The 12,458-nt window shown below is 40.1% G+C and overlaps 1 protein-coding gene across 6 annotated transcripts in view; it reads right to left on the bottom strand.

Moving 5' to 3' along the window:
* The window catches only part of PHACTR2 (phosphatase and actin regulator 2), a 249,617-nt gene that overhangs the window by 117,414 nt on the left and 119,745 nt on the right, over window positions 1–12,458 (bottom strand). For 2 of the 6 annotated variants that reach the window (XM_070602777.1, XM_070602774.1), the window contains exon 1: window positions 6,671–6,916. The exons of the other annotated variants lie outside the window; for them this stretch is intronic. In XM_070602777.1, coding sequence (XP_070458878.1) covers window positions 6,671–6,716 — 46 coding nt within the window. In that variant the 5' untranslated portion in view covers window positions 6,717–6,916. Of the gene's footprint in view, window positions 1–6,670; window positions 6,917–12,458 lie in introns of those variants that run through there. 6 annotated transcript variants of the gene reach the window in all.

Consider the following 12,458-nt stretch of genomic DNA (forward strand, 5'->3'; position numbering starts at 1 on the left):
ATATGACAGACATAAGGCTAATTGCCTTAACACACAAATCTGTAAGAAAAGAAAACATAAAATGAGGAAAGGCTATAAAGAGGCAATTCAGAGAAAAAGAAATTCAAATGCCCCACTTCACTCATAATCAAAATATTACTTTTTTACAAATAGATTTACAAAGATTTTTAAAAGTTAATTACGTACAAAACTGTGGTCATGTACAGTTGTGCAGAGTGTTCCCTGCACAAGGACATCTAGGCAAAGGAGAGTTGGGACTGCATTCCTGCTAATATTCTACTTGTTAAACCATGTGCCTGCAGGGCTGCCTCACACAGAGAGAGGGACTTCTATTTCTCACAAAGCATGATATGGTCTAAGAGAGACCCTGATATGCAGTGTGGGTGAGAGAGTGCAGAAAAAGGAATTCTCATATAATGAGCAGATATACTGATACAGCCTCTCTGAGAGTAATTTAAGCCTATCAAAATAAAATATACACATCTTTCAACCCAGCAGTTTCACTGCTAGTATTTTACTGGTACACGTAGTTCAGGCTGTTTAGATAAGGATGGCCATTTCAGCATTGTTCACAATAGCACACACAAAGAATCCAGAAAAAATATGAAAATACAAACACAAAATATAAAAACATGATAGATTCTTTTAAAGGAAATTATGATATATCCACAAATTATAATAGTTTGTTATAGGATTAAAGAGATCAATATGAAAATATTTTCAAGTTATATTACATGAAAAACTCAAAGTCTACAGCAGAAAGTATATGTCTTGCTTGTGTTTTGACAAAGATACATATATGAAGGAAAACCGTGTGGAATGAAAAAAAACTTGTTCACACTAGGTTGTAACTAGGAAGGTCCTGGAGGTCTGGGAAGTAGGAAAACTCACTTCCATCCTGAATCATCTTGTAAAGTTTGACTTTTGACCAGGTGCATGTTATTTTCATTAAGGAAAATAAACTCTATCCATTTTTGCCTTTGTGGTTTCTTCTTACACTGGATTTACAAGGAAATGGATAAATTTCCAGAGGAGGACAAATAAAAGGCACTGACCAAAATATGGAAACCCAGAAACACAGACAGACACAGGTCCTACCACGGCCTAGGTGTGATTCTGCAGACTGCATTCACTCATTCCCTCGTTGCCTGAAAACGAGAAGAGTGGCTTTGTGCCCTTTCAACCCACATGCTCAGGCGAAGCAGCCACGAGTTGGTCTGTGGCTCGGTGGGGTGGGGCTGAAGAAGACTGGAAGAAATTGTTACTAGATTCAGATAGCACCTTTCAGCCAACAAAGCCAGAGTAACACGTAATTCTGGATCAAAAAAGAATAAAAATAATATATATCTCTGATTCATATAATCACTGGCTTAAAGTGATCAGGCTGTTTGTTGAGAATATTTGTTGATTCATAGAGTCAACGAACCTTTATTGTGTCCAATCTGCCATGCCCTGTACTTAACAATGGGAAAACCAGAAGTCTCAGCTCTTCTAGGACACAAGGCCAGAGGGTACTGAAACCATCCTATTTGGGGTGTTACCTATTTAGCCTGTGCTTAAAACAATGGTTCTAATCTTCAATAAAACACTAGCAAACCAAATCCAGCAACATAATCTAAGCATTAGACACCATACCCAAGCAGGCTTTATCCCAGGAATGCAAGGTTGGTTTAACATCCGAAAATCAATTAATGTAATACGCCATATTTATAGAGAGAAGGGAAAAACCGCACAATCACCTTACAGAGGCAAAAAAGCCTTTGACAAAATCCAACACCCTTTCAGGATAAAGATGCTTACAAACCAGGAGTAGAAGAGAACTTTTTGATAAAGGGCATCTATGAAAAACCCACAGCTAATATGGCACAACAGTGAAAGACTGATTGCTTTCCCACTTAGATCAGGAACGAGGCAAGAATGTTCACTCTTGTCACTTCTGTATAATGAGTGAGGGCAACTGGACAAGGAAAAGAAATAAAAGGCATTCAGATTGAAAAAGAGGAATTAAAATCATCTCTATTTGCACATGACCTTGTATATAGTATGATCTTGTACACAGAACTCCTAAGGAATCCACACTAAAAAACTATTAGGACTAAAAAACGAGCTCAGCAAGTTTTCAGGGCAAGATCAATATACAAAAATCAATTTTTATATATCTATACACTAGCAAGGGACATTCTGAAGATGAAAGAAGAATACAATTTCACTTGCAATAGCATCAAAAACAATAAAATATTAAGGATAAATTTAACAAGGGAAGAGCAGGACTTATACACTGAAAACTACAAAACATTGTGGAAAGAAATCAAGAAAGATCTAAACAAATGGAAAGACAGTTGTGTTTGTGGAGTGAAAGACTTCATCTCGTTAAGAGAGCAATATTATTCGAATTGATCTATGAGTTCTACACAGTGCCTATCAAAGTCCCAGCTGGGTTTTTTTGCAGAATTGACAAGCTTATCATAAATTTCATATGAAAATTCAAGGGGACCAGAACAGCCAAAAGATTTTTGGAAAAGAAGAACAAAGTTAGAAGACTCACTCTCTTCTGTTTCAAAACTTACTACAGAGTACGGTAATCTAGACAGTGTGGCCTATTATTAACAGACATATAGATCAATGGGATAGAATTGAAAGCTCAGAAATAAACCCTTAGATACAGAGTCAATTGATTTTTGACAAGGGTGCCAAGACAATGCAATAGGGAAAGAATCGTCTTTTCAACAAATGGTGCTGGGTAACTGGAGAGCCACCTGCAAAAGAATGAAATTGGAACCCTACATCCCACCATACAGAAAAATTAATTTAAAATGTATCACAGACCTAAATGTAAAAGTTAAAACTATAAAATTCTTGGGGAAAAAACAGACCTAAATCTTCCTGATGTGAGTTAGGCAATGGTTTCTTAGATATGACATCAAAAATACAAACAAAAGGGGGCTAGCCCCGTGGCCGAGTGGTTAAGTTCGTGCACTCCGCTGCAGGCGGCCCAGTGTTTCGTTAGTTCGAATCTTGGGTGCGGACATGGCACTGCTCATCAGACCACGCTGAGGCAGCATCCCACATGCCACAACTAGAAGGATCCACAATGAAGAATATACAACTATGTACTGGGGGGCTTTGGGGAGAAAAAGGAAAAAATAAAATCTTAAAAAAAAAATACAAACAAAAGAAAAAATAGATAAACTGGACATCATCAAAATTTTAAATTCTGAATTAGAAACCATAGCATCAACAAAGTGAAAAGACAACTCAGAGAAGGGGAGAAAGTATTTGTAAATCATATACCAGATAAGGGACTTGTATCCAGTATATAGAGGACTCTTATAACTCAATAGGAGGAAGTCAAATTACCCAGTTAAAATTGGGCAAAGGGTCTGAACAGACATTTCTCCAAAGAAATCATACAAATGGCCAATAAGCACATGAAAAGATGCTCAAAGTCATTAGTAATTAGGGAAATGCAAATTAAAACCACCATGAGATACAACTTCACACTTACTAGGATGGCTATAATCAAAAAGATAATAGTAAGTGTTGGCAAGGATGTGGAGCACCTGGAACCTTTATATACTGCTGGAGGGAAGGCAAAATGGGCCAGCAGCTTTGGAAACCGTTTGGCAGTTCCTTAAAACATAACGTAACATAAACACAGAGTTACCCAGCTCCCAGCAATTCCACCACTAGATACACACCAGAGAAATGAAAATACATGTTCACCAACGACTTATATGTAAAGTTCACAGCAGCACTATTCATAAAGCCAAAAAGTAGAATAACCCAAATGTCTATCAACTGACTGACAGATGGATAAGTATGGTAGATTTATACAATGGAATATTATTTGGCAATAAAAGACACAAAGTACCAATACAAGCTACAACACAGATGACCCTTGAAAACATTATGCTAAGTGGAAGAAGCCAGTCACAAAAGGCCAATTCCATTTACATGCAATGTTCATAATAAGCAAATATACAGAGACAGACAGTAAATCAACGGTTAATTAGGGCAGGGGGTAGGATTTGAGAAGGATGGGAACAGGGACTGATGGTGGCACAACAATGTGAATACACTGAAAAACAATGAATTGCACACTTTCAATGGGCGAATTTTATGGCATGTTGATTATTTGTCAATAAAGCTTTTTTAAAAAACAGAAACAATGGGTCTAACTGCATGTTTTCAGAGATAGTTATTAATAGCCTTCCTAGAATGAGAGAAACAAATGCAGCCCTGAGCTGAAAGGTTTAAAAGAGCCTGAAATCAGGACCAGAAGGTGCCATAGTGGTTAAGTTTGTGTGCTCCACTTTGGCAGCCCAGGGTTCCTGGATTTGGATCCCAGGCACAGGACCTATGCACTGCTCATCAAGCCGCGCTGTGGTGGCATCCCACATACAAAACAGAGGAAGATTGGCACAGATTTTAGCTCAGGGACAATCTTCCTCCAGCAAAAAAAAAAGACCCTGAAATCAAAAGAGTGAGAAGCAAGCTAACTTGTGGCCTATAATGATGATTTTTACAAAAGCCCAAATAAAGTAAGGAGTATTAACTAATAAACTGTGCGCTATTGAGTCCTTAGACTCAAACAGATTTCCCGCCACTAAGCATTTAAGACGAGAATCATCTTCCCCACCGGAATCCCCAGCAGCTCCTCTAGCCTTAAACAAGTAGCAGACGCTGAAATCAAACAGAATAAGGATCTTCACACCATCAGTCAAGCCAGAGGGAAACCGCCAGCAAGGAGTGAAGAAATCCTTGGAAGGGTAGAGGGTTTAACATTCTCAGACTCAGGAAAGAACACCAACACCAGTCTAAAACTGAGGTGTGACAACCAAATGTTCTTTTGTTGTTTTTTCATTTCCATTTAGAGTCTGATGGCAAAACTCCAGGAAAACAGAGTAATAGTAATAGCCTTAGAGAACCCAAGTGGCTATCACGAGAAAATTCCTCCACTCTTACAATACCAAACCTTCAGTCACAACCACCACCATCCCTTCAACAAAACAAAACTGAAAACCCTTTACTCATGATGTCTGGGTTGGTCATTTCAATATATACAAACTTAATCTACTAAACACAGGACCTGCAATTTCAGTATCACACCATTCCCTGAGACATTGCTCAGAAATATCTTTTATGGGCAGGCATAACTTTTTGTTTAAATTACTTTCTGTGTAAATAAATTGCACCATCTCTTAACACGATTAGTCACTTTATCAGGAATTATAGCAATCTGGGTATTTTTTTGCTATACTGGGCAAGAGTGAGGACAGTCACATTTTAGGATTCTACTCTGCTTCTTAGTCATTGTTTATGTAATATTCCTTGATCTTTACAAAGGCAAAATTCACTTTTCTAATATGAACACTAACAATACTTTGTGGCAAAAGAACTAAATTCAGGGCGATACTATCTGTATATGCCTGTTGTATTGGAGCACTGATCTAATTCTATGCTTTGCCAGAGCAGAAATTTAAAAACGTAACTCTTCCTTGAAATGAAAGAAGTCACACCGCTCTCAAGTAAAACAAAGGAAACTCAAACCTTATTTGCACAAAATAGTTTACTAAATTTAAGCTCCTAATCCACACTCCCCAGCATCCTCCAAAAGCCATCAACATGGAGTCAGTGATGTTCTACAGCCCTTTTCAACCTTGTGACCTTTTTTTGGATTCTGACTTCTCCCCTTTGCAGAGGGTTCGTTGTCCTGGGGCATTCACAGAAGCCCCAGCAAAGCTTATGGTACTTCAGGGAGTGAAGCTCCCCAATATACACAAACCCACGCGGGGGGAGGCTGGAAGGAGAGAACGCTATCTAGCTGGAGACATCCTGGAGCTGATTTTAAAAACCTTCATCTGCGCCCTGTCATTTCCTTTCAGCAAGATCCTGTTGATGTTTACACAATTTAAAAAGGGTATCAAATGTCTCAAGGAATAACGTAAATGGCCTCTTTGAGGTTTCTTCTTTTTAATTGCTGATGGAAAAATATCAAAACAGTACCTTTTAAATTTCATTATCCAATCACAAGTGACACCACCAAAAAGTTGTTTATCCCTCACTGCTGGAGAAATGCCAGACGGACCTTCCTTCCCTTTTTTTGTTTAAGAAAATGGAAAGAAGAACCTTCTACAACAGGGCGTTAGAACTCAGAAACATCACACGTTTCCAGGAAACAAACTTCAGCCCTCAACAACTGAGTTCGTGAGACAGGTTTCCCCAAATTTTACAGCCTGTGCCTAACATAAACAAGGATCATTTGAAACAATCACTCATATTTTTTTGTTCGTTATTAAGTATTCAGCGTTCTGCCACGATAAGAGCAAGCGATCAGCACTCCTACTCCTAAAAACAAACCATCCACCGGTTGACAAGCTGGAAAGCATTGAGTTCTAGCCTGTTCGGAAGCCCCGCGTAAAGACAGAAAGCCCTGCTGGCACGTCTGTCCTGCCCTCCAAGCTTCGCGTTTTAAAAACACAGTAAGACGCAGACGGCGTTTCCCGTGACTTTCAGGCTCTCGGTAACTCGCAGGAGCACCCGAGCGCGGCATCTCCGCGGAAAACGGAGCCTGCGCCTTTAAGGGGAGCTCGGCCGGGTCCCGGGAGGCCGCCGCCGCCGCGGCCCGGAGCTGGGGACCCCGCCGGCGGGAGCCCGCGCCCGCACTCACCGCTGCCCGGCTGCGCCGACGGCGTGGACACCGACGTCTGGCCCATGGCCGGGGTCGCGGGCCCGGCGATCGCGCGGCCGCCCGGGGCCTGCGCTCATGGATCCGCCGGCGGGCGGGCTTCCCGGCGCGCGTCTCCCGGCCCGCGCGCAGCGGCCGCGGCCCCCGCCTCCCCCGCGGGTCTCCCAGCCCGGCCGGCCGCAGCCGGCGCGGCGGAGCCGGCCCAGCGGATGCCTGTCATTCCTCTATGCAGATTAGCTGGGGTCAGGGGTCACGGAGGAGGGAGGGGAGAGGGCGCGCGGGAGGGGCGGGGGCGGGGGGCGAGGCCGGGCCGGGGGCGCGGGGCTGCGCGAGCGGCTGCCCGGGGCGGGGGAGAGTGCAGGCGACTCCGAGGTTCCACGTCAGAGGATCCTTTAGGGTTGCAAGAGCAGAAATTAAAGTACTTAGTCACGGTACTTAGTTTAAGGAAATCTGTTTCTTTAGAGTCAGTGCCTCACGTTCGCTGTGCAGTAATGCAGCGCTGTTAGATGTATTACTCGCGCATTGTTCCTCGTTTTAAAAATTGTCTTCCTTCGACACACGGAAATCGAAATAGAAGGATGTACACCTGAAATTTATATAATGGTATAAACGAATGTTTCCTCAATTTAAAAAAAAAATTACCTTTCTTTTAACAAACGGAATTTTAAAAAACACAGTAGTGCTGTCAATCAGGTTGGACAATAAATCTGAATGACGGATCTCTTTGTGAGATCAACAAACACCTTGCTCTCTACCGCCTAAAACTCTAGGATGCTCCCGTCTCCTGTATTTCAGACAGTCACTGTGAGTACTATGAGACCGTGTGGTAAGGTGAAACATACAAAGGTGAAAAACAGAAACAACTTATTTTAGAAGCTAATGTTCCCTAAAAGTTGAATTAAATTCTACTATGACATCCTATTAAATCTCAGTCTTCTTAAAAATATGTATACAAAGAAATACTCTTGGTATCTAGAGCTGGTGATTAGTGCCATGAGTAATCTAGATATCCATACTGCATTGGACTGGAGAGTGGTTACATAAATGTGTTTACTTGATGAAAACTCAGTGAGCTGAATACTCTGTGCACTTTTCTGAATGTATACATTTCATTAAACAGTAAAAAAAAAAAAAAGTGCAATATATTTAGATCACTTGCCACAGCTTTCACTTTCTAGGTTATCCTAGACATCCAACTCTAAACTATTGAAAAGCTGTATAGTATATCTATTTTATAAAATAATAATCTAAGTTGTTTCATACTTGAAACATGAAAGTCTTGTTTCCCTCAAGTTTGTATTATTACGACATAGAGATGCTTGCTTTATTTTTTGAAAGACATTTGCTTGTCTGTTTGATCATAGTTAAGGAAGTTGCCCTATTTATCCACATCCAAATAGCCCACTCTCTACTGTGGGGAAGATTATTTTCCTTAGAATAGTGGGCACAGTTATCTACTTGCTAATTTACTCTTAAGAAACCCTGATATTTTTCATGAAATGGAGGATACACTGAGATGTGAGTTCTAATTAGGACACCGAAATTAATCCTAACTAAATTTCCTTAAAAGTGCAAAAATATTGTGTTTTGGGGACACATTCCACCTGGGAGGGTTCAGCAGTGAGAGGAACCAATCATAACGGCTCTTCCATCTCTCTGCTTTAAGTTGCCTTGAAACACCACCACCACCACCACCCAGCTTAAATGTTCTCTCAACCTAAATTAAGAGGAAGGAACTTCTCACTCACCCTCCCTTGATAAGGGAAGTCATTGATTAGAGGAAATACACAGTAAATTTTTCACATTAAAAATACGCAAATATAATGATTTTTAAAAATTGGCAAAAGTTAAACTTTGAGGTACAATATTTTTGCTATCATTACTTCTCTTCCTTGAGAAACAATAATGTGTTTCTTTTTATTTCTTTACAAATTCTTATTTCAAACATCAAAGGGGTACTTTCTAGTTCTAGTCTTTCAGGATTTGCTTAATCCATCTATATTTACCTTATTCAAAGCCTTTCATGATTTGGTAGTTAATATAATCTTAGCCTCATCTGGGACTCTTATAATCCCCCGATCAGGTTACATACATTTCTCTGAAATTTTTCCAGTTCCATTACATTATCCTTGAAGCATGTCCACCAAAACTGCAGAAAGTGTGCACTGGGTTTCTTTATAAGGGTGGGACAGTTAACGCTATTTCATTTCCAGAACTTCTGATAGGGCTTGGCGTTTAAGCGGCATTTTCATCACAGCTAACAAATTATACTAATGAACATGGGAAAAGTCTACAGAAATCCCTAAATTTCCTTTTCTAGGTCATAACATAAAGATTAGAATGTACCATCTAACAAGGATATTTTAACATAATTTCCCTCAAAATTGCCTTCTTCTCGCTTTATTAGAGCTCATCTGCTCTTGTTCAGCCAGCTCGCAGTTTTTGAAGAGTTAATGGCTGTTAATCCTGGCTGTTAATCCTACAGGTTTACAGTTTAACTGTGGAAACATATAACGTCATCTGAAAAATATGGACATTTCTCTGTCTACTACCTCTTTCCAGAGAATTTATGAAAATGCTAAGCAATATTAGTGCCAACATCTAACTCTGAGGAAGCCATCTGTTTATAGTTCTTCAGCATTTATCCCATTGGTCCTGCTCTTTGGTGTATATTTCTAAACCAATCTCGGATTCAGTGATTTCCCAGCAAATACTTAACTGGTTTTGTCTGGGGGTGGGGGACAAGACTGATTTGTGATTTACAGTGTTTGCTGGTTTCCATGATGTAAATATTCCTACAATGGCCAATTCAACATGCAGTCAACTGGATTGCAAAATTTATGTCAACTGGTTTGCACAATTCCTGGAAATTTAACAACTGGTTTCTATGAGCTGCCTTCAGCATACCATTACTTTCATCTTTTATAATATGCTGTCATCAAATCATAACATGACTGAATTTGAGGAGTAATTTATGTTAAACCTTCCTAATAATATAGAACGATGGCATCTACTGATTTTTCCACTAAACAGTCTAAATATTTTTCATCCCCTGAAAGAACCTCTGTGATTTATTTATTTCCTTCCAGAAAGAAATTAAACTGAGTGGATTAGTGAGATAGATTTAACCTTCTTGAAACTGTGTTGCCTTTTGACAAAGAGGTTGTGTTTATTGAGATTTTCAAGCATTCTACCCCATAACACAGATTTCACTGGCTTGTCTCATGGAGGACTTATTAAGCTCACCCATCTGGGGTTCCCAAAGCTAAGACTTGCCCTCCTCATGGATGGAAATCACTATATCTATGAAATAAAAGTTTAAAGCAGACAGAAACCTAAACTTTGGCATCTGTTTGGGGAAAACGCCTTTCCTACTAGGTCAAAGTCCAAATGGCAACCACACCATTTGGTGGCCAGAGAAGATGGTTTACACTTAGCACAGTCACCACTGCTAGATACTGTCACTTTGGTCACTGGCAGCCAGATTTTTCTAGGTGGCCAAATCTAAGCTCGGAGTGGGAGAAAGCCTGAGATCCTCCTCCCTCAGAGCACGGTGCTGGGAATACACATCCTGGTGCCTGCTTTGCCCGAATGCCACCAGCGATGCCAGGACCCACTCTGAGACACCAGCAGTTGGGAGAGCGGGGTGAGGTCGAGTCCCAGGAGCTGAGATGACTGATCAGAGCCACGGTGGTCGCCGAAGCAACAGTGGCCGGCGGTGGCCATGTACAAGTAGATGAAGATGCTCTTAACTGGGACCCTTACTCAGGACTTGGCCATGAAGATCCCGAGAATTACTGACATTTCCCTAAGTAATGGGAATTGCAGTCCTAGAAAACCCTTTCCAAGTAGGAAGGAAGTGAAACCTAGTAATTAAAACTTAGCAGTTTTCCAAATGGGATTTTTAAAAATGTATTCATTTGTTTTCTAGATACAATGGGAAGAAGAAACAACAGAAATTCACACATCATCTAAAAGCAACATTTTAGCCAACTATTTTCTTTCTACCTACGATTATCAGATTTATTAAAAAGCAGAAACTGTCTTTTCCCCCTTTCTCTGATGGAGGTGCTAGAGGGCAATTTTTAAAGTTTGAAGGCTATTTTAACACAAGAGGTTCTAAAAACCAGGCGAAAGAATATATAACTGAGAAACCAAAAACTGACATGCAAAAATTTTTAAGTATTAAGGTAGTTTTTTACTAGAATATCCGACGGTTTTTAAAAACTTTGTATTACTCTAAAACTTGGCTACATTTGTCAGAGGCATCTGACTTAGAAAAACGTAACTGCTGAAAAGCAAATAAAAGTTTTACTGGATCTTATAATTTCAGTTGAAATTCTGTGTATGTAACTAATGTTTACTTTTTAAAACGCTACTCTATAGCAATTGCAACCAAATGCTTCCTATGCCTTTTATTTTGACAATTCCGAGAGTTTTAGCTTTAACATGAGAATGTAAACAGACAAAGGAGAACTTTGGTTGAGAAAAGAATTACAGCTTTGAACGTTCTAGTTATATTCAGCATCAGTAGGAGAGAAAAACCACATTCCACAAGTGTTAGAACAGGAAACAAACCTGTAAGACAGGCTTTTCTTTCCTATTGTTCTCACATTTTTATATGATTTATTTCCTGACTTTTCCTTCCACTGCTTACTCAGGCTGAAAGGATTAGCGAATGCCTTGCCCTGCCTTGCCCTGCGTGTGCTCTGCAGAGGGCGTGGTGTGTCTCACGTGGGCTCAGTTAGTGATTGAGCTGGACAGTTGGAAGATTTACTCTGGAAAATAAAGACCTCAGTGGTGCTGGAATTTCCTTTTCCAAAACCTTTCCTCCGCCCCAGGAGAAGAAGTGTGTAATCTGTTGCACTTCACGTCATAAGAAAAACAAATCTCTCACCCACACGATTTAAAACTCCGACAACTGCTGTAAAATTAATAATCTTTTAATTTACTGACCAAAATCTAATAACTACTGTCCAATTTACATGAAATAATTGTTTAAAGTAAGGTCAAAATCATTGCTTTATTAACCATCACACCCATCCCTAGGATCTAAGAAAATGTCTGGCACATAGAGGGCATTTAATACCTACGTGATAAATAAAAGAATAAGCATTGACATTATCTCCTTAATTATAGCAACTTGAAGTATGGATGGAAAAAAAAGTCCATCTAGGAATATATGTATGCAGTAATAGTATGCAGACTCCACAGCAAGATAATATCATCTGTCAATGACTGTAAATTTCCTTTTATATGCCATTGTATTAGTAATCATCTAGTCATCCAACCAGCGTCAACTGAGGACCTCCCGTGGGCCCAGCACCTCTGGCGCATGGGACACGAGGATAAGTGAGGCACAGACCCCAGCCTGGTGGAGCTCATAGTATAACATGGCGGAGGGTGGGTGTTGTGGCTGACGGGTAAATGATTCTAACAGTGACTACCAAGACGCAGGTCTGTTCCACCAAGAGTTAAGGATACACAATGGGCTGCTACAGGCAAGGCTTTGAACTTTATAAATTGCTACATCCACATCTTTCCAACACAGAGTCAGCAATTCATTCTGAAATGCCCCAAGATTGTGAAATGCTTCCTAAATCAAAGAAAGATTAAACTCTGATAGGATGTGGTTAGTATTAACCTCATTTGTTTGTTTATTCATCGCTCACAGCTTTTTGAGGAATAATTTACAAACCCTGAAGTCTACCCATTTTAAGCAAACAGTTCAATGAGTTTTGGTAAATATGTAGTACAACTACCACCACAA

The sequence above is a fragment of the Equus przewalskii genome, chromosome 32 (genome assembly GCF_037783145.1).
Source record: "Equus przewalskii isolate Varuska chromosome 32, EquPr2, whole genome shotgun sequence".
Taxonomy (NCBI): Eukaryota; Metazoa; Chordata; class Mammalia; order Perissodactyla; family Equidae; genus Equus; species Equus przewalskii.